Source organism: Acyrthosiphon pisum, chromosome A1, assembly GCF_005508785.2.
Source record: "Acyrthosiphon pisum isolate AL4f chromosome A1, pea_aphid_22Mar2018_4r6ur, whole genome shotgun sequence".
NCBI classification, from domain to species: domain Eukaryota; kingdom Metazoa; phylum Arthropoda; class Insecta; order Hemiptera; family Aphididae; genus Acyrthosiphon; species Acyrthosiphon pisum.
The window spans coordinates 51,267,617-51,292,359 of NC_042494.1; the positions used below are offsets into that span (position 1 = coordinate 51,267,617).

At 30.1% G+C, this 24,743-nt stretch overlaps 1 protein-coding gene across 2 annotated transcripts in view; it reads left to right on the forward strand.

The window, feature by feature from the left end:
• LOC100158883 (putative glutamate synthase [NADPH]) overlaps positions 1–15,830 on the forward strand; it is a 31,364-nt gene extending 15,534 nt beyond the window's left edge. The window contains exons 4-29 of one of the 2 annotated variants that reach the window (XM_001948751.5): positions 2,817–2,943; positions 5,898–6,176; positions 6,588–6,676; positions 6,765–7,127; positions 7,205–7,310; positions 7,433–7,555; positions 7,686–7,688; positions 8,097–8,317; positions 8,383–8,668; positions 8,846–8,994; positions 9,055–9,295; positions 9,356–9,679; positions 9,753–9,924; positions 10,044–10,139; positions 10,210–11,168; positions 11,246–11,394; positions 11,456–11,594; positions 11,646–11,959; positions 12,028–12,632; positions 12,705–12,925; positions 12,998–13,174; positions 13,233–13,472; positions 13,548–13,715; positions 13,785–13,898; positions 13,979–14,135; positions 14,270–15,830. In XM_001948751.5, coding sequence (XP_001948786.2) covers positions 2,817–2,943; positions 5,898–6,176; positions 6,588–6,676; positions 6,765–7,127; positions 7,205–7,310; positions 7,433–7,555; positions 7,686–7,688; positions 8,097–8,317; positions 8,383–8,668; positions 8,846–8,994; positions 9,055–9,295; positions 9,356–9,679; positions 9,753–9,924; positions 10,044–10,139; positions 10,210–11,168; positions 11,246–11,394; positions 11,456–11,594; positions 11,646–11,959; positions 12,028–12,632; positions 12,705–12,925; positions 12,998–13,174; positions 13,233–13,472; positions 13,548–13,715; positions 13,785–13,898; positions 13,979–14,135; positions 14,270–14,412 — 5,965 coding nt within the window. In that variant the 3' untranslated portion in view covers positions 14,413–15,830. The remainder of the gene's footprint in view (positions 1–2,816; positions 2,944–5,897; positions 6,177–6,587; positions 6,677–6,764; positions 7,128–7,204; positions 7,311–7,432; positions 7,556–7,685; positions 7,689–8,096; positions 8,318–8,382; positions 8,669–8,845; positions 8,995–9,054; positions 9,296–9,355; positions 9,680–9,752; positions 9,925–10,043; positions 10,140–10,209; positions 11,169–11,245; positions 11,395–11,455; positions 11,595–11,645; positions 11,960–12,027; positions 12,633–12,704; positions 12,926–12,997; positions 13,175–13,232; positions 13,473–13,547; positions 13,716–13,784; positions 13,899–13,978; positions 14,136–14,269) is intronic. The other variant, XM_008188801.3, reaches the window with a different exon arrangement.
• The last annotated feature ends 8,913 nt before the right edge of the window (positions 15,831–24,743 follow it).

Sequence of the window (24,743 nt, forward strand, 5' to 3'; positions counted from 1 at the left end):
AAGACTCAACAAGTTCTGATTTAGACAAAATGGATTATCCATCATACTTAGTGGTCTTATTTTATTCATATCATAGGTGATTAAGATAATCCTAGATAGTAGTAATAATATGTTATAATTTTATACACAAGTGCAGTATACAGAAAGTAATGCATTTAATCTCTCTCCATCTGTAACAATTTACGCACACGGGTGAATTTTTTTCCTGAAGGAACATAATATATGTATCCAGCAAGTTTGTGGCACTAACCTTTTACCTGCTGTGTTTCGTGTGGGAACTTATCAAACTACTATATTTTGGTACCTAGTGTACAACATTATACGGTATACCCAGTCTCGATTATGATTATTGATTCAAACGTGTATCTTGGAATAAACTTTTAGATTTTATTTACACCACATGATTATTTAATTACATACAAAGTTAAAATATACCTAATTTTATAAACTAACTAATTTAAAGTCTATGTTATGGTAATATCTTATGAATTATGATGGATAATAATTAATATTATTATCATATTGTTGACATCGATTATTTTCTCACTAAAATATTGTTATGTCTCAACGATGCTTTTAATTTCCAGAATAAAAAAAAGTTTCCACCTATTTTCTAAAACTACTTACCGAAGCAAAAATATTTTAACAATATTAATGAACTACCTGAGACAATCAATAATATTTCTCTGAATAATGTTGACTCGTACTTATACCTATAATCGAATTCTCTACCCTTTACCACTGTACCCAACAATCAGCATATAGGTAGGTAACGACCCTTTTAGATACTTTACACTTCACAGCACATTAAGCTATAATAAAATTAAAACGCATTAAAACTATATGAACTCTTATAATTTGTCTTTAGTTTTTAAATACTGATAATGTATTTTTTTTATTCCCTCTAATTTATGATTGTTTAATTCATATAGCTATAAAGGTATTTTTAAATGAATTTTACTAACTTTTACTGTTATTTATTTAATATAATATATGTATATATTATATGTATACAATTAGTTTATTGGAAAATCATTAAAAAATTATAATTAAAAATTCTTGAATCCGTTTTTACTTTTCTTTAAACATTAATTATTTAACTATTTGATTTTCTTACTTAATAGTTATTAATTTATTACATAAATAGTACAGTTGTAACCAGTTTTTCGATTGTTCGCAACTTCATTACAAATTCTAAGTGAAATAAATATTAAAACACATAAATAAATATAATTAATTCGATATTCGATAATAGGTGTTGTACTATTCTTAACTGGGCAAATAAAACGGATACCTACCTTTAAATGTATAATCTAATAATTTTTTATTAATTTTTTCGGTAAAAATATCTAGAAATTCCAAAATGTCAATCCTGTTTAAGCTTTATAGTAGGTATTCAAAGTTCTGTACTATAAATAGTACTGGAAAATAAAATCGCACTCGTCATTATCAAACAAACAGCTACGCTCAGTCGCTCAGACTCAAGTAAAATAAATATTAAATACTATACAACAGATTAATGTGTGTGTTTTCATTATCTATTTGACTTTGCAGTTTCAACTGTTAAAGTTTGTTTAAACTATATAAGTAAGTGTACATCTCTCAACTTACTGTCATACATTATTGTTTATTTAAGATATACGCTTTTGATACGTTTTTTCACGTATAATATAATAGGTACCTAATTAATTTACCAATAACTTAATCATAGTATTATTTACATTATCTACGACAAAATACATAATAGGTATAAATGTATAATATTTCTATTATCCCATAAAATCTTCAAGCTTACTCTAAAATATTCAATACAAATGATTGGACATTGTCCAAAAATACGTCATAATGAATAGAACGTATATATCATAACTGCCATTATAAATAATTTAATTTAATCATGAATTTTGTAACGCCCATGGTGCACTAAATAATAATAAATTAATTGAATAATAAAACAAGAATTACGTCTTGGCAATTAATCGAAATAATATTTGGTTTTTAATCTTTTGGGTTACCAATAGGGCAATATGTAAATCCTACATATCGTATCGTGTACGATTTCAAACCGTTGTTCGAAGCATTTTGTAACTTCGCTGAAATAGGGTTCTATATTAAACGTCAGGAGATGGCCTCCATATAATAAATAATCGTTTAATTTTACTTCTCGTCTTTGTATTGTAATATCATTGATTACAATTTTTTTCAACATTTTTTTATTGGGCTATTTGTAACAAGTTTAAACAATGAGCTAATTTGATAAATAAAATAAAAATAGTGACATAGAAAATAGATCGAAGATTGTGATTATTGTTATTTTTAATTTAATAAAAAAAGCTTCAGTTGACATCTATAAACTGCGATCAGCGGTTTATGAGAAATAATATCAATTTTACGATAATATAACCCAACAGAAATTATCATCGAGATTATGTTCGAATATTATATATTTATATAATAAAAAAACTCGCCCGCGGATTCGGCAATCAACTGCACGAACCCAGAGTAAAGTATAACATATACAATGCTACCATATTGTAATGACATATTGACATACGATCGAGTATACCTATATTGGTAGCCCTATGGGCTCTCTCACGGAGGGGGTGATATGGAGGATAAATCCATGGCCTTTTTTTTAGTGTCAAATTTCCCCCTACCCTCCCACTGACCCACGAGCCACTTTACAATTAATTTGTGTACCCCCCTCTTCCAAATGAAGAATCCTGAGAACGCCACTGGGTAACCCCCATAATACAATTGCCAACTGCCGTTTGGTAAAATGTTTTAATAAAACCAATATCTATGTAACGTTTCAGGGAACAGGAAAACGTGGACTTGCCGGAAGAGGGCAAGTACGCGACTGGCATGTTCTACTTGGACAAGGCGCACCACGCCGAGAGCGAAGAGATGTTCGCGGCCATCGGTTTAGAGTGCAAAATCAAAGTGAGTTGTTGGCGGTGACGTGAAGTCCATACATTATATTTTTAATTACCCATTATAATATTTCGACAATGGGCACACGACGTTTATTTAATGTGTGCGTGACATTTTGTATGCATATTATAAACATTTAATAATATGATGTATTATATATATTATGATATACTATAATGGCCGATCGAATAATAATTTTTAGCACCGCGTATAATACACGGGCAACAAGCGTGCGCAAGTACTGAACACGTTTTGGTAAATGCGGTCTAACGCGGTTTATACCAGAATGCGTGTATTTATATATAGGACCGGCAGTCGCGACGGTGCAGGTTTGGTTTGTATGTTGTGTTTACGTTCGGAAAATGCTGCTGTCCGCCTGTATAATATCTATACGTAATATTATGTTTAGAAAAATAGCGTGAAAACGAAACGTGGTAAAAGCGAATTGAACACGTTTATGTGTCGATCCGCAACAAGTGAGCCCAACAACAATTTTGTGTGAGAATATGTGAGCTAGGTTATGATATTGTTTATTGCAGAACGGCCCTGATCAATACCTAATATACAAATACCGACAGAAACAAAATAGCCGATTCCGATCGATAGACAACCACTGCACGCTATCGTCGTACGGTAAATTTATCATCTGTGTCTATTTTTTTATTTTATTTTTTTTACATCACAATTAATATATGTATATATATATACACATATGGGATATTACGTATATTATGTATGTATATGTATATATATACACATATGTATATCGTTAATATTATGTCAACAGCAAAATTAATCTTTTTATTATTATTTAAACATATATAGGATAATATTATATATTTGATTTAATAGTTTGATCGCTTATGATACCTACCTATAATAGTTGTTATATTAATTTTTTTTGCAACGCACACAAAGTTATGTTGTGAAAATATAAAAACTTTTTAATTAAAATTTTATTTTACTGGTGCAAACTTATAATATTTTTCAACAACTATTTCGTTTTTTCTTCTGATTGTGCAAGTATGCAACTTTTGTTTTCCATCTACAAAATATATGTGTTTTATACATACAAATTGGTGTTGGATGGTCAAATACATTTTTCATATTATATAAGTATCAGAAAACTTAAGTAACAGTATTAACTGATTTCATAATGATCTAAAACTGAAAACATATACCTAGTATAAAAAAGATTATCTTTTTATATTCTATATTATGCCTTATGGGCCTAGGGCAGAGGTTCCCAAACTTTTTATTGTACGACCCATTTTGAGAATTTTTTAAAATTTGGCGACCCACAATACATTGAATGACCTTTTTTTTTTAGGTATTTAGGTACATACCTACCTACCAACAGTAATTTGTTTTAGATAAATCGCTATTTTTTCAATAGGTGTATAACTATATAACTATTAATCTGTTTGATACGGTGCTGTAAACTCGTAATCGTCAATCTCGCAGATAACGATTAACGAAAAATTTAATTTGAACTTTGAACATCAACGAAAAATATGTATTATTTCAAAATATAGCGCGACCCACCAAAAATATAATCGCGACCCACAGTTTGGGAACCTCTGGCCTAGGGTGTAAATAACTATCAACATTTTCGAAAGCAGACCAACAATTCAAACGTATACTTAAATTTCTAATTTTTAACTATGGCTTAAAATAGTATTGTAACTTATAATAAAAAAACATTTAGTTAATCTTCACGTTAAACATAAAATAACGCTTTATAACAATATTATCAAAAAGTAAATTCTTCTACCATCGTGTACATGAAAAATACCTACTTAATTTACTCGTAAGATGTACTGATAGATACACGATTATCAATAGTACACATTTTTTTAAATAAATAAGTACTATTACTATCTACCATACAAAGATGAAAGATCATAATCAATTTCTCTTACAATTAAAAAAAAATGTTAGTACCTATAATGTTGTACATTTGTTTCCTCAATTGTTTTTATCAAATTAAAATTATACCTATAGGTACGTATTAAAATATTATGTAACTGTTGATGGATAAATAAAACTTGATACCACTATACGAAACATCGTTTACTATATAGTATAGATGTGTTTGATAATTTGAAATAATTATAATTAGTGTTAATTAAATTATATTATAATATGTTTGTGAAATTTTAAGATTAGGTAACTTAATAAAACACGAAAATGCTAAATTCTTGCATATTAATTTTATTCTTTTACAATTATTTTTATAATCAGTTAAATATTTTACAATTTAATACATAAGCGATTATACATATTATATATAAGTAATTATTTTTAATAATTCAAAAATGTAACACTATCGCATAAATTAGTACTTATATAATATTATATATTTAAAGCAACGACGTATTATATTATATTATGTATAGAATTACCAATAGAATATTATTTGAATTTTACAAATAGACAATTTACAAAACTGTATCCTAGTAATAATTTACCTAGGTATTTAAATTGTGCGAAAATATTATTCAGTCAAAAAAAAATTAAGTATTATTATAATATTATCATGCACCATTAGTGATAAGTATTGTGGACCGTGTAACTTACAGGCGGTTAATCCACCACCTGTAGGTGTGTACGATATATTTGCATGTTAATCCTATATAATATCATCATACACCCCGACCACCATCGTCCGACGTCCAAATTTGTTAGCTCGATGATGACAATACTAAAAAATATAGTCTAACACATAATTTTTAGTGTCCTCGACCGCCCCGAACCATATATCATACAACATGCCATAAACTATTATAATACAACCATTATTACAACAACAACAACAACAACAACAGTAGCCATCATAAGATGTATTATTATATTATACTCACTATTTTAACGCCCGGACGTCCGCAGCGGAAACCGCGCACTGAGTCTTATAACGAATTACGCAAACTGATCACGGCGGTGCGCTATCGCAATCATTGCAGGTGTTGTGCTGGAGGACGGTGCCGGTGCGTAACAGCCAGATAGGCGAAGTGGCCAGGAGCAGCGAACCCTTCATCCGCCAGGCGTTCGTGGTGGACGCCGCCGATGTGTTCGACGAGGACGACTTCAAGCGCCGCGTGTTCGCGCTCCGGAAGCGTTCCACGCACACCATACCCAAGCCGGGCAGGAGGTTTTACATCTGCTCGCTGTCGCACACCATCGTCGTGTACAAGGGCCAGTTCACGTCCGATCAACTATGGGAGTACTTTGCTGACTTACAAGTAAGAATAATAATATACACCCATAGCGTAATATACGTTGTGCACTTGTGCTAAATAACAATCCCGACCACGGCTGTTAGAGTTTTAAAAAAAAAAATATTATTCTACGTATTAAATAGGTACATTAAAATATATTATTATATTAAATATAGACACTTATTAGTTAGCGCAACGATGTATAAGTATGATGAATCATAACTTAATTAAAACCAAATATTTAGATAGGTAACTACAAAAACTAACTATACTATTAATGTCCGTAAATGCATAATCAATTTATATGTCACGTAAGACATGTTAAACTATGTCTTAGGTGACACATAAATAGACTATGCGTACCGACATATATCTTATGTGATATAGGTACCTATATTATTATTATTATGTCATAATGTTTATTCTCGCCCACAGAGTCCGGCTTACGAAACGTACCTAGCACTCGTCCACACCAGATTCTCGACAAACACTTTCCCGAGCTGGGAGAGAGCGCACCCTCTGAGGTAAATATTATACGAGTTTAATTCACCGGCCTAGGGTGTCCGTAGTGATTAATAGTGATTAATGAATAATACGTCTCCGTTTTTTTAGGGTGTTGGCTCACAACGGCGAGATTAACACGGTGCGTGGTAACGTGAACTTCATGACCGCTCGGGAAGGTGTGATGGAAAGCAAGCACTTTGACGACATCAAAAAGTTGTACCCGGTGGTGGAACCGAATCTGTCGGACTCAGGGTCGGCCGATTGCGTTTTGGAATTCCTGATCAATGCGGGTGAGTGTTCGTTGCCCGAAGCCGTAATGACCATGGTCCCGGAGGCCTGGCAGAACGATCAAACCATGCCATCCGAAAAAAGAGACTTCTACAATTGGGCGGCATGCGCGATGGAACCCTGGGATGGTCCCGCCCTGTTGACGTTTACCGACGGTCGATACGTCGGTGCTTTGTTGGACAGGTATTCATTTTATTATTTTTATTATTGCTATTACTTATTAATTATTTAAACACTGGCTCACTACGAATTATTTTTAGGAATGGATTAAGACCATCTCGGTTCTACGTATTAAAAGATAATGTGATGGTTATGGCGTCTGAAGTAGGAGTGTACGACACAGACCCAGCCAATGTAGCTCTGAAGGTGAAATAGAAAAACTGACAACAATTATTTATTTACTATTTTGTTTTCGTTATATATTGTATTCAACAAAATATGCACATATTTGACATATTGACATACTTAATGCTATAACGTTATTACAGAGTCGTTTGAAACCTGGTCGTATGTTGTTGGTCGACACCAAAGAGAAGCGCATCATACAAGATGTTCAACTTAAATTGGATATAGCAAGGAGTAGACCACATTCCGATTGGCTTAGAGAGCAGGTATATTCAAATAATGTTTTTCAATCATTATTAAAATGTAATAATAAAGTTATTGTTTACAAAAACTAAATCATAAAACATTTTGTTTGTTTATCCGATGCCGCAAATTGTTTCCTGTACTGACTTTTAGAGGGTGAGTTATATGTGTTGATAAATGGTTTGAAAATATGCTTCTGCAACTTGCGCATCTTACCATCGTGCATTTCATAAGAATGCCTAGCTATTTAGTTTTCTAAGATTTTATTTTACTGCTATTTTATTTTATTTTATTCTACATTTATTCTTACTGTAAATATTTATTACTTATTGATTATTAATATTTTTACTCTTAACTTTATCCGTGTGATGGATTAATGTATTATAAATATGTGTATATATATATACTAATATTATATTAACATACTGAAAATATCTTTTGACTTCTTACAATGTTTAGGTGTTTGTATATATTTATTTTGTGTGTATATAAAAGTCTATTCTTTTTTTTTATATATATATATATTATATTCTTGTAAAATAATATATTTTATGTTATCTATAGATTACGATTGAAGACTTGAGAGAAGAAGCTGTCGCTAAAGGATTTGGTTTAGTGCGTGCTAAATCAATAGAATTTATAAGCGGTGAACGTAAAAAGACGATTAGAGAAAACATTCCAGAACAAGAAATGACTCGCATATGGGGAGGAGACAGACGTTTATTGTTATTCAGTTACTCAATTGAAACTATTAACATGCTGATTATTCCAATGATCAGAACTAAGTGCGTTAAAATTAATAAATCAATCAAATTTTAGTATTTTAACATTTACTTATTTGTAACTTTAGAAAAGAAGCATTAGGTTCCATGGGAAATGATGCTCCACTTGCTTGCCTGTCTTTGTTTCAACCATTGATTTACTCCTACTTCAAACAGTTATTTGCCCAAGTAACAAATCCACCAATTGATCCTTTCCGTGAAAAAATTGTCATGTCGTTAATGTGCCCAATTGGACCCGAAGCCAATATTCTTATACCAAGTGCCAAACAGTGCCATAGACTATTTTTGCCAAACCCCATACTATCACTATATGATCTGGAAGTTTTGCGCAATAATCTACATCGTGGCTGGAAGGTAATATAAAGTTTAATTGTCCAACCTTATGAAGAAAGTAATTTTCTAAATCAATTTTAAGTAAATAATGTTGGTATAAATTTAAGCATTATATACTAATATTGAGTGGTTATATTTAATTGATATATTATATTTCAATTTATTATATTAATTACCAAATAAACAAAATGTTAACAGACAAAAGTTATTGATGTTACATTTAATAAAGAAGAAGGCCCATCAGGCTTCTCAAAAGCATTGGACCGTATATGTGAAGAAGCCAGTGAAGCTGCTAATAGCAACTATCAACTCATTATATTGTCAGATAGATCAGCTGGATCCGAAAGGTAGAATATTGACATGAAAAATATAAAAATAAAACTTAAACTTTTGTGGTTTTTTTTCAGAATACCAGTTAGTATTTTATTAGCCTTAGGAGCTACTCACCATCATTTGATTGATCTGAGACTACGTATGAAAGTTGGTTTAATAGTCGAGACTGGTGAAGCTAGAGAAGTCCACCAGATGTGCGTTTTATTAGGTTATGGTGCTGATGGCATATGCCCTTACCTAGTATTTGAAATGGCAAAAAGTTTACGTGCTGAAGGAGTATTGGATTCATCTTTTACTGATAAAATATTATTTGAGGTTAGCATCAAACATTATTTCAATTTATTTAATATTAATAACTTTTAATCGAATGTTTAGAACTATTGCGAAGCAATGGAAAGGGGAATATCTAAAGTGATGGCAAAAATGGGAATTTCCACACTACAGTCTTACAAAGGAGCTCAGATATTCGAAGCTGTAGGCTTGGCAGATGAAGTCATTAACAAGTGTTTTAAAGGCACCCAGTCACGTATTGGTGGTATCAACTTTGAACGTTTGGCAAAAGAAGCATATGAACGTCATTACTTATCTTATTCTTACCGTAATACTGATATGTTGGTTTTGATGAATCCTGGTTATTTCCACTGGCGTACAGGTGGTGAAAAACACATAAACGACCCTATCAGTATAGCCAACCTACAAGTAAGTTTATAAACAATGTTTCTATAGTTCTATTATTTGTATTTGGAATACATTGAATTATACTATTTTGTAGGATGCAGCAACTAACAAAAGCACAAACTCTTATGATAAATTTTGTGAATCAACAATGGAAAGTGTACGTGCATGTACCCTTAGAGGTCAATTGGAATTAGTTCCTACCACTAAATCAATAAATATTTCTGAAGTTGAACCGGCAGCCAATATTGTAAAAAGATTCGCTACAGGTAAAATATTAACTTAAATAAAAGTAATAAAACTTAAACAAACTTAAACAAAAAATAAAATAATAATTTGATTTAATTACTTTAAATATTATATTGGTTTTATTAATTTATTTGTTAAGGTGCTATGAGTCTTGGTTCAATCTCTATCGAAGCACATACATCTTTAGCAATTGCCATGAATAAATTGGGAGGAAAATCAAATACTGGAGAAGGAGGTATTTATTTGTTTCTCTTTATATATATATATATTTCATTGTTTTATAATTTCATCTTATAAATATTAAGGAGAAAATTCGGACCGCTATTTAAATCAAGATTCAGAGAATAACAAACGATCAGCTATTAAGCAAGTAGCATCTGGTAGATTTGGTGTGACCAGTTCATATCTAGCTCATGCTGATGACATACAAATTAAAATGGCTCAAGGTGCTAAACCTGGTGAAGGAGGAGAATTGCCTGGTTATAAAGTGACTAAAGATATTGCTGCCACTAGACATTCAGTACCCGGTGTTGGATTAATATCTCCACCGCCTCATCATGATATCTATTCAATTGAAGATTTAGCAGAACTTATTTATGATTTGAAGTGTGCTAACCCAAATGGAAGAATATCTGTAAAATTAGTTTCTGAAGTTGGTGTAGGAGTAGTTGCTTCAGGTGTAGCTAAAGGAAAAGCTGAACATATAGTAATTTCTGGTCATGATGGCGGTACTGGAGCTAGTTCATGGACTGGTATCAAAAACGCAGGTCTTCCGTGGGAACTTGGTGTAGCAGAAACTCATCAAGTTCTTGTATTGAATAATTTGAGATCCAGAGTAGTTGTCCAAGCTGATGGTCAAATACGAACAGGTTTTGATGTAATTGTAGCTGCTTTGTTGGGTGCCGATGAAATAGGCTTGAGTACTGCACCATTAATTGTACTTGGATGCACCATGATGAGAAAATGCCATTTAAATACTTGCCCTGTTGGCATTGCAACTCAAGATCCTGTTCTGAGAAAAAAATTTGCTGGTAAACCAGAACATGTTATTAATTACTTATTTATGTTAGCCGAAGATGTACGTAAACATATGGCTAACCTTGGTGTCGCCAAATATCAAGATCTTATTGGCCGCACTGACCTTCTCAAAATGACAGACAGCAACAACAATCCTAAAGCGAAGTTTTTAAATCTTAGTCCTGTCTTACGCAATGCCTTGCATATGAGACCTGGTGTTAACATAATTGGAGGATCAGAATCACAAGTATATTTACAAATCAATAAATACATTAAATTAAATTTCTTTCCTTCTGTACTAATTAAAACATATATTATTCTTAGGACTTCCAACTAGAAAAACGCATGGACAATATTGTTATAGCTGCTGCACAACCAGTAATCGATGGTTTGCAAAAAAGTGTAAATATTGAACTTACCATTAATAATGAATGCCGTGCTTTTGTTTCAACTTTAAGCTACCATATTTCAATGTAAGTTTTTCGTTTATGATCTATAAAACAAACTTATTTCACATATTTTATTTCATATTAGGAAATATGGTGATGATGGTTTACCAGAAAACAGTATAAACATAAAATTGAAAGGCTCTGCTGGGCAGAGTTTCTGTGCTTTTATGACTAAGGGAGTACACGTTATTTTAGAAGGAGATGCTAATGATTATGTTGGAAAAGTATGTTCATTAAATATCATTACTTCTAAGATACTAATATATAATTTTTAGGGTCTTTCTGGAGGTGAAATAGTTATTTTCCCACCAAAATCATCAACATTCCAATCTGAACTCAATGTAATAGCTGGCAATGTTTGCTTATACGGAGCTACTAGTGGGAAAGCATTTTTCAGGGGTATTGCAGCCGAACGCTTTTCAGTTAGAAATTCTGGTGCTATAACAGTCGTCGAAGGAGTTGGTGATCATGGTTGCGAGTATATGACTGGTGGTTGTGCAGTAATTTTGGGTCTCACAGGACGTAATTTTGCTGCTGGTATGTCTGGTGGTATTGCTTATGTTCTTGATGTTGATGGATCTTTTAAAAGGTAAAAAAAATTTATGATTTTTTTTCAAAAGTTAAATATTTATGGTTTGTTTAATGTTTGTATTAAAGCAAATGCAATACAGAAATGGTAGAACTTCTTCCTCTTGACCGTCAAGAAGACTTAAACTATGTTCAATCTCTTTTAGAAGAATTTGTTCTTAAAACTGAATCGGTTATTGCTTCTAAGTTATTAGATTCTTGGCCCCATTCTGCATCCAAATTTATCAAAGTATTCCCTTATGAATATCAACGAGCTTTGAAACAGTTGGCTGAAGACACAAAAGTAACACAAAGCCACACAAGTATAATAGAAACCATTAATGAGCCTAGTGTTCGTGACATCGAAGAAACAATTAATGACCAAACATTTGAAAAGAAAAGGCTTGAAAAAATATTAGATAAGACTCGAGGTTTTGTAAAATATTCACGAGAAACAATGATGTACAGACCTGCAGAAAAAAGACTCAATGATTGGGACGAAATTTACAATTTCCAACATGTCAGGAAAGGACTTAGGGTTCAAGCTGCAAGGTGTATGGAATGTGGTGTACCATTCTGTCAATCTTCACATGGATGTCCTTTAGGAAATATCATACCAAAATGGAACGATTTAGTTTTCAATAATAATTGGCCAGAAGCATTAAATCAACTTTTACAAACTAATAACTTCCCTGGTAATCCTATTGATGATATTTTTAAACAATATAGTTGAATATTATTAAATATATTAAATTTTTATTTTTTAGAATTTACTGGGCGTGTTTGTCCTGCTCCATGTGAAGGAGCATGTGTTTTGGGTATTAATGAACCTGCAGTTACTATTAAGAACATTGAATGTGCAATTATCGACCATGCCTTTGAACAAGGTTGGATTAAACCTGAACCACCCAAGATCCGTTCAGGTAAAACCGTAGCTATTGTTGGTTCTGGTCCATCAGGACTGGCGACTGCTCATCAGCTAAATAAGGTAAAAATAATTTTAATAGGCACCCAGTATTTTAACAATTAATATCAACCAAGTTTAAATGATAATTTCTAGGCTGGACATTTGGTAAAAGTTTTTGAAAGGAATGATCGTATTGGTGGATTATTGCAATATGGAATTCCATCTATGAAACTATCTAAAGAAGTTGTGCAAAGACGAGTTAAGCTTTTAGAAGACGAAGGAGTGGTTTTCCACACAAATGTCAGCGTTGGAAAAGATTATTTAGCTAAAGTAATTTGTATATAAATAATTAAGATTGAGAAAAATGATTAATATTAATTTATGACAGGAGCTCTTGGATCAATTTGATGCTGTTGTGCTATGCACTGGTGCTACATGGCCAAGAGATCTACCAATACCTGGTCGTCATCTAGATGGTATTTACTTTGCTATGAACTTCTTGGAATCTTCACAAAAGAAACAACTTGGTGGGCCGACAGACTTACCCTTGCTAGCTAGAGACAAAGACATAATAGTGATTGGTGGTGGTGATACTGGTTGTGATTGTATTGCTACTTCGTTAAGACAGGTTAGTGTTTGTTTGTACTAAATAAGTACCATATCATAATACATATTATGATTAATTTGTCTTAAATCTATATAGAGGGCGAGATCTATAACATCGTTTGAAATTCTTCCTGAGCCACCTGCAACTAGAGGTCGAGATAACCCTTGGCCACAATACCCTAGAGTATTCAAAGTCGATTATGGTCATGAAGAAGTTAAAATTAAGTATGGTAGAGATCCTAGACAATTTTGTATCATGAGCAAGGTCAGTAATCTAGCATTTTATACCGTATCAGAATAAATAGATCTTTTAATCAACATAAATATTTTGTAGGAGTTTGTTGATGATGGTAATGGTCACATTAGTGGTATTAAGACAGTTAAAGTGAATTGGACTAAAGACGAGGCTGGACGATGGAAGATGGATGAAGTGCCAGATTCTGAACAGGTAATTGTTTTTAAAAACTTTGTTGAATTATGTAATAATTAGTTGAATTATGTAATGCAACTATATATGTATTTTTTTAGATTTTCAAATGTGATATGGTTCTTTTGGCAATGGGATTCCTTGGTCCTGAACGTACAATCGTCAATGAATTATCATTAGCCCTTGATCCGAGATCTAATTACCAGACACCTTCTGGCCGTTATGCTACATCTGTTCCTAAAGTATTTGCTGCTGGAGGTTTGTAACTTAAATAAATAATTAAAAAATATAAAACTAATTTTAACATTTTTATTAATTTGTTTTAAACACAAATATTACTTGCTTACAATAATTATGATAAACACCGTTATAACCTCTTACTGTTAATTTAGATTGCCGCCGTGGTCAGTCCTTAGTAGTTTGGGCAATATCTGAAGGACGTCAAGCAGCCAGAGAAGTAGACGCATTCCTCATGGAACAATCTGTGTTGCCTGGACCGGGTGGTGTAATATCTATTCAAACAGTTAGTGCATAAACTGGTAATTTGTAAGTAACTACCGTCTGGATAATATTGAGGGAATCACGTTGGTTTTTAAAAATAGCGTCTTAATATTACAGTGTGTTAGTTTTTTTTTTTCAACTGATTAGGTAACAAAACCATATTGTTGTTATATATATTTTTTTTTACTAATAATTTAAGTGTGGTTACGTTATTTTTTTTAACTCCTATGGAAACAATAAATTCCTAAAATCGATTTTCGATTTACTCATAACAGTAAAAATAACATGCAACCATATGCGTTTTTCTTATTCATACAATATAGATACATATTATATAAGTAAATAAATTAATAAGTGGAGTGAGTGTGTGTTATAATTATCCATACATTTAGTATTATCTTAAATTACATTTTACCCCAGCTGTTTAAATTAATATAAAAACACGTGAATATTGAGAAAAGTGTAAAGACTGACTTTCTATTAAGAATTTTATTTTTAATAATATATTTGTATGAGTAATATCAGCTTTTTTAGCTTTAGCGTTTGTTTTCTGTACATTAAAAAGTATAGAATGATTCAAAAATGACATATGCTATCGAAACAAACTGATTTTACACTAATACTTTTTTTATAAACAAAGCCATTAGTTAAAGATTTATGAAGCAACCACCACTAAGTAAAATACACAATTAGATATATAACAATTTTCATTGAGGACTGTCTAAAACATAACGAATCATTTTCAAACTTAATTTTTGATTTAACGTAAATAAATTAAAGTTTGTTTTCCCTGATTAATAATTATGGATGACGTGTATACTAATATAGTAAGACGACAATTTATAGAGAATCAGTCTTTAACACTTATAACAAATTTCTCACTTGTTAGATTTCATATACATAAATATTGTTTACAGTATTATCATCAAATTTGTTGAATATATTTATTTTTATTATTATTTAAATATATCCAATAGCTTACGAATGTAAGATTTTAGTTATTATAATATTATTGCATATCCTAATCTATTATTACATACCATACTAAATATATATTTATGAATTATCACTATAGAATTAATTACCTATGCTTACATATTTGTATGTTATAATTGTTAAAAAATAAAATAAAATGACATAAATAATGTCAATTTAGCATAATATAGAAACATTGAGAAATTAATTGGTGCGCAGTTACAATAAACTGTATTATAGCTGAACTATTATGAAACTTATGCTACGAACTATACTTTTGTGTAAAAGCTATTGCCATTTGAAACATTGTGCCCTTAAAGACAATAATAAATTATAAACTATGATAATTTAGATATTTGTTTAATATGTATTTTTAATATTATTCGATCAATTTGTCGATGTTTTGTGCTAAGTATAATTATTATTATATATATATAATATTATGTAGACGTTGAATTATATGATTATTTATGCAATTGTTTTAAGTTTTTTTATCAATTATTCTACATATGAGTTGTCCACATTCCTTTCTTAAGTACAATTTTTTTTTAATTTATATTTTATTTTAATAGGTCTCTAGCCGAGGTTTATTTTCAATTTTAATCATTGTGGAATATTTTGTGGCAATGTGAGAAAGTACATATTTCTTATGAAAGGGTTAATATGGTTATCGGTTGATTAATTTGGAATGAAATCTTTTGTAGAGGTTTTAGCAAGTTAATTAACTGCTTGTAAATTTAGGTCATTATGGAGAGCTGCGTTTATTAGGTATTTACCAAGGAGCGCCTGTGGGCTGTGATAAGTTAATTCTTAAGGTGATTGACTTGTAAACTGAAGGGAACTCCAGCCTTTATTTTGAACAATTGAATATTGATTTTTTGACATACTGAAGATGACCGATTTTCAGTGTTGGGTAGTAACGTAACGAAAGTAACGCGTTACTGTAACGGCGTTACTTTGCTTGTAACGCGTTACGTAATTTCATTAGAATTATTTCCAAGTAATGAAAATGTAATGAAAATTACTTTTGAAAAGTAATTTCTATAGAATAACGCGTTACAGTTTCAAATTATTAAGTACCTACCTATCTATTACGAATTGAAAAAAATATAAGTATAATGCTGGTATTGTTATGTTTACCAATCTAATATCTATATATATTTAATTTTAACTCGTCACAATTCTGTTTTCAATGGTTTTGATATTTGAAATGTATAATTGCTCCGTAAATCACGAGAACAGTTAATTAAATTTATTATTCCTTTAAATAGGTTTCCTATGAATATAAGCTGTGTGGAAGACTAAATTTTATATGATCTTATTAACTATACAGGTTTTATAAAGAATTTGCTTGTTCAATTTGCCTGCAGAAGATTATTGCTAAGAAATTTAAAAAAAAAATGTATTTTTGTAACGAGAAAGTAATGAGTTGTATTTCTATTTGAAAAGTAAAGTAATTTCATTACAATTTTATTTGAGTAACGAGTAAAGTAACTTAATTACATTTATCTCTTAGTAACGAGTAAAGTAACTTAATTACTTTTTAAAAGTAACTTACCCAACACTGCCGATTTTCAACATAGGATTTGATTATTTGAAACTTTGAAAATATGGCAAAGGGATAAAGTTTTTAAGTTTAAATAGAAGCCCGTCATACCATACACGATCAAAAGCCTGAAATAGTGTGATATACTGATATGTCAAGGAATACCCTGAAGAAAAATTGTTTAGTCTCGAAGGAAGTTGAAATGGAATCTATGATTCTATGGATTTGTTGAATCATGTTGTGTTTGGGACTGAATCTGAACTTAGATTGTAGTAATAATGTAATATATTATATAATATAGAGAGATTTAAAACAAACTGACAAACGGAGCATAGAATTTTGTAGGTCCTAAAATTAAAAAGTTTAAATTTTATAAATATAAAACTAAAAGTAAACTTAGTAAACTTAAATTTTCTAAATGCTATTTCTATCCCAAAATAGAAAAATTGTTTTCAAATGTTTGTATAGCTATACCTGTCTATTGAGTATTGACTATTGTGTATAATATAGTTATTAAGAGGACACTACACAGATATTTGTTATCTCCGTCTTACAAGTACATAACATACCAAATTTACGCTCAGCAAATCACGTTTAACTCAGTTTAAAAATTAGAGTGAATCGACCTATTATGAAACTTGATGATCAGAACATCTGTGTTTTTATGATAATTCAGTTTTTAAGTGAGTTATGATCATTTTTAATTTACGCTATATTATATACGCATAACTTACTAAAAAATTTAACTAGCGTAAAAAACCCACATACAAACACAGATACATCTTACCATCGAGTTTCATAAAAGGTCAATTCACTCTAATTTTTCAACTGACGGAGCTAAACGCGCTCTCGTGGCCGTAAATTGTCTATGTTACGCACTTGTAAGACGAAGACAACCAATGCCTGTGTAGCGTCCTCTTAAAATAAATAACTGGTAAAATCAAATGTTGTAAATATCGGCTTTTCGATCTTAAATTTGTAAAGTATCTATATATATAAAGGAAAGTGTACTTTACCAATAATCAACGCAGAGCCGAACCTATTTGAAGTATCGACTTGAAATTTCGAGGATAGATTTTTATAATAATTTCATCGGGCACCATGAAAGGATTTGTTGAAATTTGCATTTTAAAGAGGTGCTCAAACAGGGATCTTGAGGTTCACGATGGAAATTGGAAATTTTATTTTTATTTATTTTTTAAATAGTTGCCATTGGTTACAGTCTACAGTAGAAATTAGTATTTATTTATTATTGGTTATTTGGGCAGATCGGGTGCAAGCTAGCACCAAATCAAATTATTGAACATTGCAGCAAGTTACACCCAAAAACAGTTGAACAATCATAATTTTTTTAAGTTGCAATTTTTTACGGACAACGGAATACACGGGTTCAGCTTGATATGAATGTTTGTGTGTAGATTAAACATCTGGGAAGAAGACAGACTAATTTAGGAATGGTTAAATTTGGTTTTTTTTTATTCATCTGATATTAGTAGTTATGTTAAGTTAGGATTTTGTATTAATTGATTATATTAATCCATCATATAGGTGGAATACGACAAACTTGGTATAACTTTGATACTTTAGAGTTAAATCATACTATGTATGATATGTACAAACCGCACGGGGTCCGCGATCTACCGTAGGTAGATTTAGGGATCAAAATGCCGGAAAAAAACGGTTTTTTTCCCAGAGCCTCGGAAAACGTAGAAAAATTGGAGAATATTGAAATAATACATTTCCGAAAAAAACCGAAGTTTTCGGAAAATTAAAAAAAAAAAACCGAATTTTCGGAAAATTAAAAAATGTTATTTACGCTTAAAAATTAAAATAATCTATGTAAAAAAAAACCATTTTAAAAAATAGATAAAGAAACCAGTCATTATCATTTCACATTTGCCAATACGGTTATCAATGTATTATTGTATTAAAATTTAAAAATATTAATACGGATATTTCAATATTTGTTCTAAAAATAATGTAGTTCCATTTTAAATTGGTATTTATGTGGGAGAGTGTATTTCCCCGAAAATAAATCACCTGTATTTTTAAATGTTAAAAATTGTATACTTATTGTCTATTTATGTTTGTAGTAACTAATAACCAATAAGGTATTATATAGTAACTGGCTGATAGGTTTATAAATTATATTACAGTGAATGGTGGTAATGACTAGTAACTATTTGATAGTTTGTATATTATCAAAATTAGTGAGTTGGTAATAAAATATATTAAATATATATTTAAATATAAAATAATATTGAGAAATAATAAGAAATAACCAATTAGTAAATACTTAATAGTTAGTACTTTAGTAGTTAATATTACAAATAATAATTATTTATAAATCAAGTATAGAATCCTCTAGATTTATCCACTAAAGACTTTAAGTTAGGTATGGTAAATATAATATGTATGTAATATGATTATCAACTATCATTATTTATTAGATTGTTTCTACTATACATTACTTTTTCATTTCTTTAGAAAAAAAAACCATTTTTTTCATTCAATTTTTCAATTTTTTCAGGAAAAAAACCAGTTTTTTTCGTCAAAACCATTTTTCCGGAAATTTTAAATGAAACCAATTTTCCTCAATTTTTCCGAAAAAACGGGGAAAACCCCGGGTTTTTTTCGGAAAACCTTTTTTTCGGAAATTTTGATCCCTAGGTAGATTGCCTACCTGATAATATACTGCTGCAGCCTGCAAATCATAATTTTTATTCCGGGAAACAGAAAAGTTAAGATACATTTTGAACACCATACACCGAATATTAAATAACGAATTGTACTAAGTTCGAGTCATAAAGAGTTGGTACATTTAACGGGGAACGAAATGCACGGGATCAGCTAGTAATCCATATAATAAATAAATATTTTTTAATAATTGTTGAGCTATTATAGTTACATACTAAAAGCTAATAAAAAAAAAAAAAAAAAAAAAAAAATAAATAAATATTTAATTTAAGTTTAATTTCTAATCCAATATTTCTTTTTTTTTTTTTTATTAAAAACAAAAACCTATAAAAAAAGATTGTAATTTTATCATTTCTAGAAATGCTAATATGATTATGAGATTAATCACATTTTCAAAAATGTTGCTTAGATAAACCCGTTTTTTTATAAGTTATTTTTAGTTTTTCCTGATTATTCAGAAAACTGTGTGAATTTTTCACTTTTAACCTTTAAATACAAACTAAAATATCAATCTTTAAAATTAAAATGTAGAGTTCAATATTAAGTTGTGCCACATGAAACATCATAGCCCATGGGCAGGTAATAATTATTACAGATAGGTATATAATTGATAATTATATTATTTTTTTTGTATAAAAGGCCGAGGAATTTAGGCCATAGTTTGTCCTAAAAATTGTCCAATATTTTAAATATGATTAAATTAATTTGTAAATTTGTGAAGTTTTAAACAACAGTATGCTTTCTGTGGATTAAGGGCCGGAAGGTACGACTCTGTTCATTTCACAATATCATAATAATTTATAACACTGGGCAATAGCGGTCACCTACTTTTTAGAATTTAGATGTAAGTAATACTTATAACTTATAAGTTATAACTTAGTAAACAGAAAAAAAATGGAAAATAAGAACAAGATTTTAAACACATTACAAGTATTAGACACTCTTAACAATCTCATAAGTTTAGGTAATAACTCGATACTATTTTATTTCTGGATAAGTCGATTACAATGTTGTTAATCTATATACCAAATACCAATGGAGGAGTTTCCGACAATGATTACATTTTATGCGTATACATTCATTGACTGACGACTATAAATAAATAGTTTTGTTGAGGTAAAACAAGTTAAACTATCGTCTATCTGTATCATAAAGTCATATATCATAAAAATTATCAGCGATTGCGTGTTTCTTATTTGTAGCCAAATTATAAAATACAGGTAGGTTAAAATCTAGTGCTATTGATAATTGTATATTTAATCAATGCTAGCATAGGTACCTATAATATCATTTAGTTGCTTTAGGGATTCACAGTTCAACAAACATAATATTAATTATTAACTGTTAACAAATTCTTCTCACCTTTTTAACTGTATAATCTTTAATTTTAATTTTAATTTTTTCATTTCGACACTATTTTAATAAAAATAAAAATTATATTGGACGATACCTATTAAGCTTACCATTATTAACTTTGTACAACACTAATACATGCAACACTATTAAAGGTAAGCCAAATTGTATACCTACTTTTTCAGAATCATATAAATATGCTACGAAAGTCTACATTGTTATCTTGATTATAATTATTATTAGGCAACACTGCTATACTATATCGATCGATCTAATTTCCATAAATTTTCGTTTAATTTTAATAATTTATTCTTAAAAATATTTATAATGCAAAATATTATAATAGCAGTGCATAGAAAAAAAAATATTTTATACTCTCAATTAAAAATACCTATTACTCGGTTAATACCTAGGTACTAATTATAGTTCATAACTACTTTTATAAAACATTAAACAATTTCAGTATATTATATTAATGATCGATATTTTAAAACAAAAAAATTAATGCTATTGCCTATACATGACATAATTCATTAATATTAAAATATATTTATTAATTATTAATGATATAAGTAATATCAATACATATCACTGATTTAATAGGCATTTACACGGCTACAATGAATTCAAATATTTAAGCTTATAGGTACTTAATAGCGAGTGACTAATATTTTACCAATAAAAACTAAAAAGATATTTTGTAAAATTACGTAGTATAGTTTCACGGTAAAATTATTATTGTTGTCTTTCTAGTAGCGCTATTTATTTCTATACTACATTTATTATTCAGTTTTAACTTTGAAAAAGTAGGTTGAGAAAATTATATTTTTTTATATATCTTATAATATAGTCACAATTTAATTTGTTGTAGGTATGTAATTATTAAAATATGTTATAGTCATTAGTCAGTAAAGATAATATGTTTTATAAAATATTTAAAAAAAAATTGTTTGCACTTTACAATAATGCATTTTGCCATTTAGACTAATTCGATATAAATATAATAAATTTGATTATCTATGGTTTGTTAAAAAAAAAAATAAAGGTACTTACACTAAAACAAATAAAAATGTTCTAAGCTCATTTTCTTTAACTTAAATCTCCGAGTATAAATAAATTTAACGTAGGTACCTATTTAAACGAATCAGTTAAAAAACCTTTCAAATATATTGTGTCACGCGGTTTTTTTTTCATTTTCAGCATCACCGCCAATAATTGTTATTTTGTTTTAGTTAAATTATAATATATACGATATACCGCCCATCAAAAATGACAAAATTGATTCATTTTAGGTTGGAATTTTTAGTAAACCCATGGGCCATGGGTGTTAAAATATAACGTTTTGTTTTCATCATCTGCCATCTGATAATTGAAAAATAAAAATTTGTAATATTCGGCATTTTCAAAAATCGATTATACCTAAATATTTTTGAATCACCCTGTAGTTATTTTTTACATTGATTTATTTTCTTAAATGTTGTACAATGTTATATTTTTTATGAATATAAATTATAGCATATAGGCGTATGATTTATTATTTTTAACAGTCCCTCCCCTCATCCCTGATATAAAACTCTGGATACGCCCCTGTTCAAATTGTATTATATTCATTATTGTTTTGCATTGTTACAAAGCGTGATATAATATAACCATAATTTCAAATTGGCGAATAATCGATGTGTGAGCTGAGATGGTATCAGTGTTATACCACGCATATTACTATAGTTAATTGGGTAAATAAAGTTGCTAATGTTAGTAAATCACGTAGTTAAAAAAAAAACGCAACAATTTAATTTTGCAGAAAATCCTATATAATATAATATAATCAGACGTATTTACCACTCGGGTGGCCCTTTTATGAAATAATATGGACGTATTAGTGTTTATAATTTATTATTATATACCTAGCTGATAATATATTAATAAAATAAAATGTAGCACTTATTATGATCCGAACTACTTTTCTGATCATTATAAAATTGATTTCTATCATACATAATAGTGAATACCTACTAATAATATTATATACACATCTATTTAACATTTAATTTGTCTATATTTAATATTAATTTTTTCTATGCTTTCTATATAAGTTATATATCGATTGCTATATTGTCTATTGAAACATAGTAAATTACTTTTTGCCTTTCTTTGTTGGATTTATTTTATATATAATTATACAATATGCACTTTTACTGTCAACTATTTTCATTTGGAAGAAACTAAGAACGAGGTAGCAAAAAGTTTAATACCTTTTAATAGTCCTGTAAAGAATCTGTGAATAATATTCTTAATGAATGATGTGTCATGCGTGTCTTACCTATAATTGTCACCACTGTCAGATCATATTCCACGGGAAACGGGTGACGGACATAAAACAATAAAGTTCGCAAATATAATAGTAATAAAAAAATTACTTTAATTTTGTTTTTGTGGTTGTACATAAAATGTGTTTGTAGAGCGGAGAGTAGGTAGGTGTAATATATACATTTTAAGAAACAAGCATTCGTGTTGCCTTTTTGTAAAGCAATATTGCTTTGTGGCAAATGAGTGTGATACATTTATCAAACTTTAAGTCACTGGATCAGTGGTGGTTCTGACAAGGTGGACAGCTGCACATACCAAAATGTTTGGTGCGGCTTACTTTAAAAATATAATTTTTTTACAAAAATAACATGTTTTATCTTTTGCTAAATTATTATGATAATTTACAATTATATTATTATCACAAACGGAAAATATCATGCATGGTTACCTGATCGTGAGTAACATAAACCATAGTATAATATAGACAGCGGTTGTCTCAACCACGGATGACCAGACCGATCTGACACCTCGATCGTTGTCCACGCATTGTTAACGGTATAACTTGCAAGTAGGGTAACCGCGATGTTTTCCGCCGTCAATCAGTCGTGTATAGGAAAACTGGTCGCGATGGCGGCGCCATTCGATTCCCGACCAAACCGTTTTTGCGTCTTCGTTCGTACCTATATATTAATAGTGCTGTGCAGTGCAATACAATTCCAGCGGAACAGCTCATATACCTACGTGGCTACGTATGTCGTATAATATAAAACTTTATTCAGTCCTATCAAAGCTAGAAGCGAGATTACCAAGGTAGTATAATTACCAGTTTGTCACAGATGTGAGACTTAAAAAAAGAAACGATTGCCGCCGAGCAAACCTTTACGTCCTCACTCTGCACCACGTCCTATTCTCAACAAATATTTGATCAAATCATTAAATTTACTTATTACGTGTCGCAATTCGTAAGTACGGAATGTGCAGCCATATTCCGGTGAAACAAGTCACGTGTAGACGTGTGGTCATGTACGTATATTTGCGAGCCACAAATATTGAGGGGCATCACTTCCGATCCGACAAAACGTGTCGTTAGCGAGCTCATTTAACGTGAATTCTGAGCTTAGGGTGTCGCTTCAAAGTATAATATGCACACCGGTTACGATTACTTATATATATATATATATTATATTATTCACAGATTCCTGGTACTAGGTCGCGGACGCCTCTACCGCCGTTATATGGAATTTAATATTTTTTGGAACAAGTCTAGTTTAGCGCCCACTCGAATTTTTCGATTTTTTTTCGGAAACCTATTTATTTCGACGAGTTTAAAACGATGGTGTAAAAATTAATTTGCGGAAATGATTATTTTGGAAGTTACAGCCTTCCAACGTTTGCGATTTTACGTTTATACGCATGCGCGCAGCACTACTTTAATGCCGCGCGGAGGACCATTTTTGTTATTTTTTTGTACTTACGTATTGTAACCT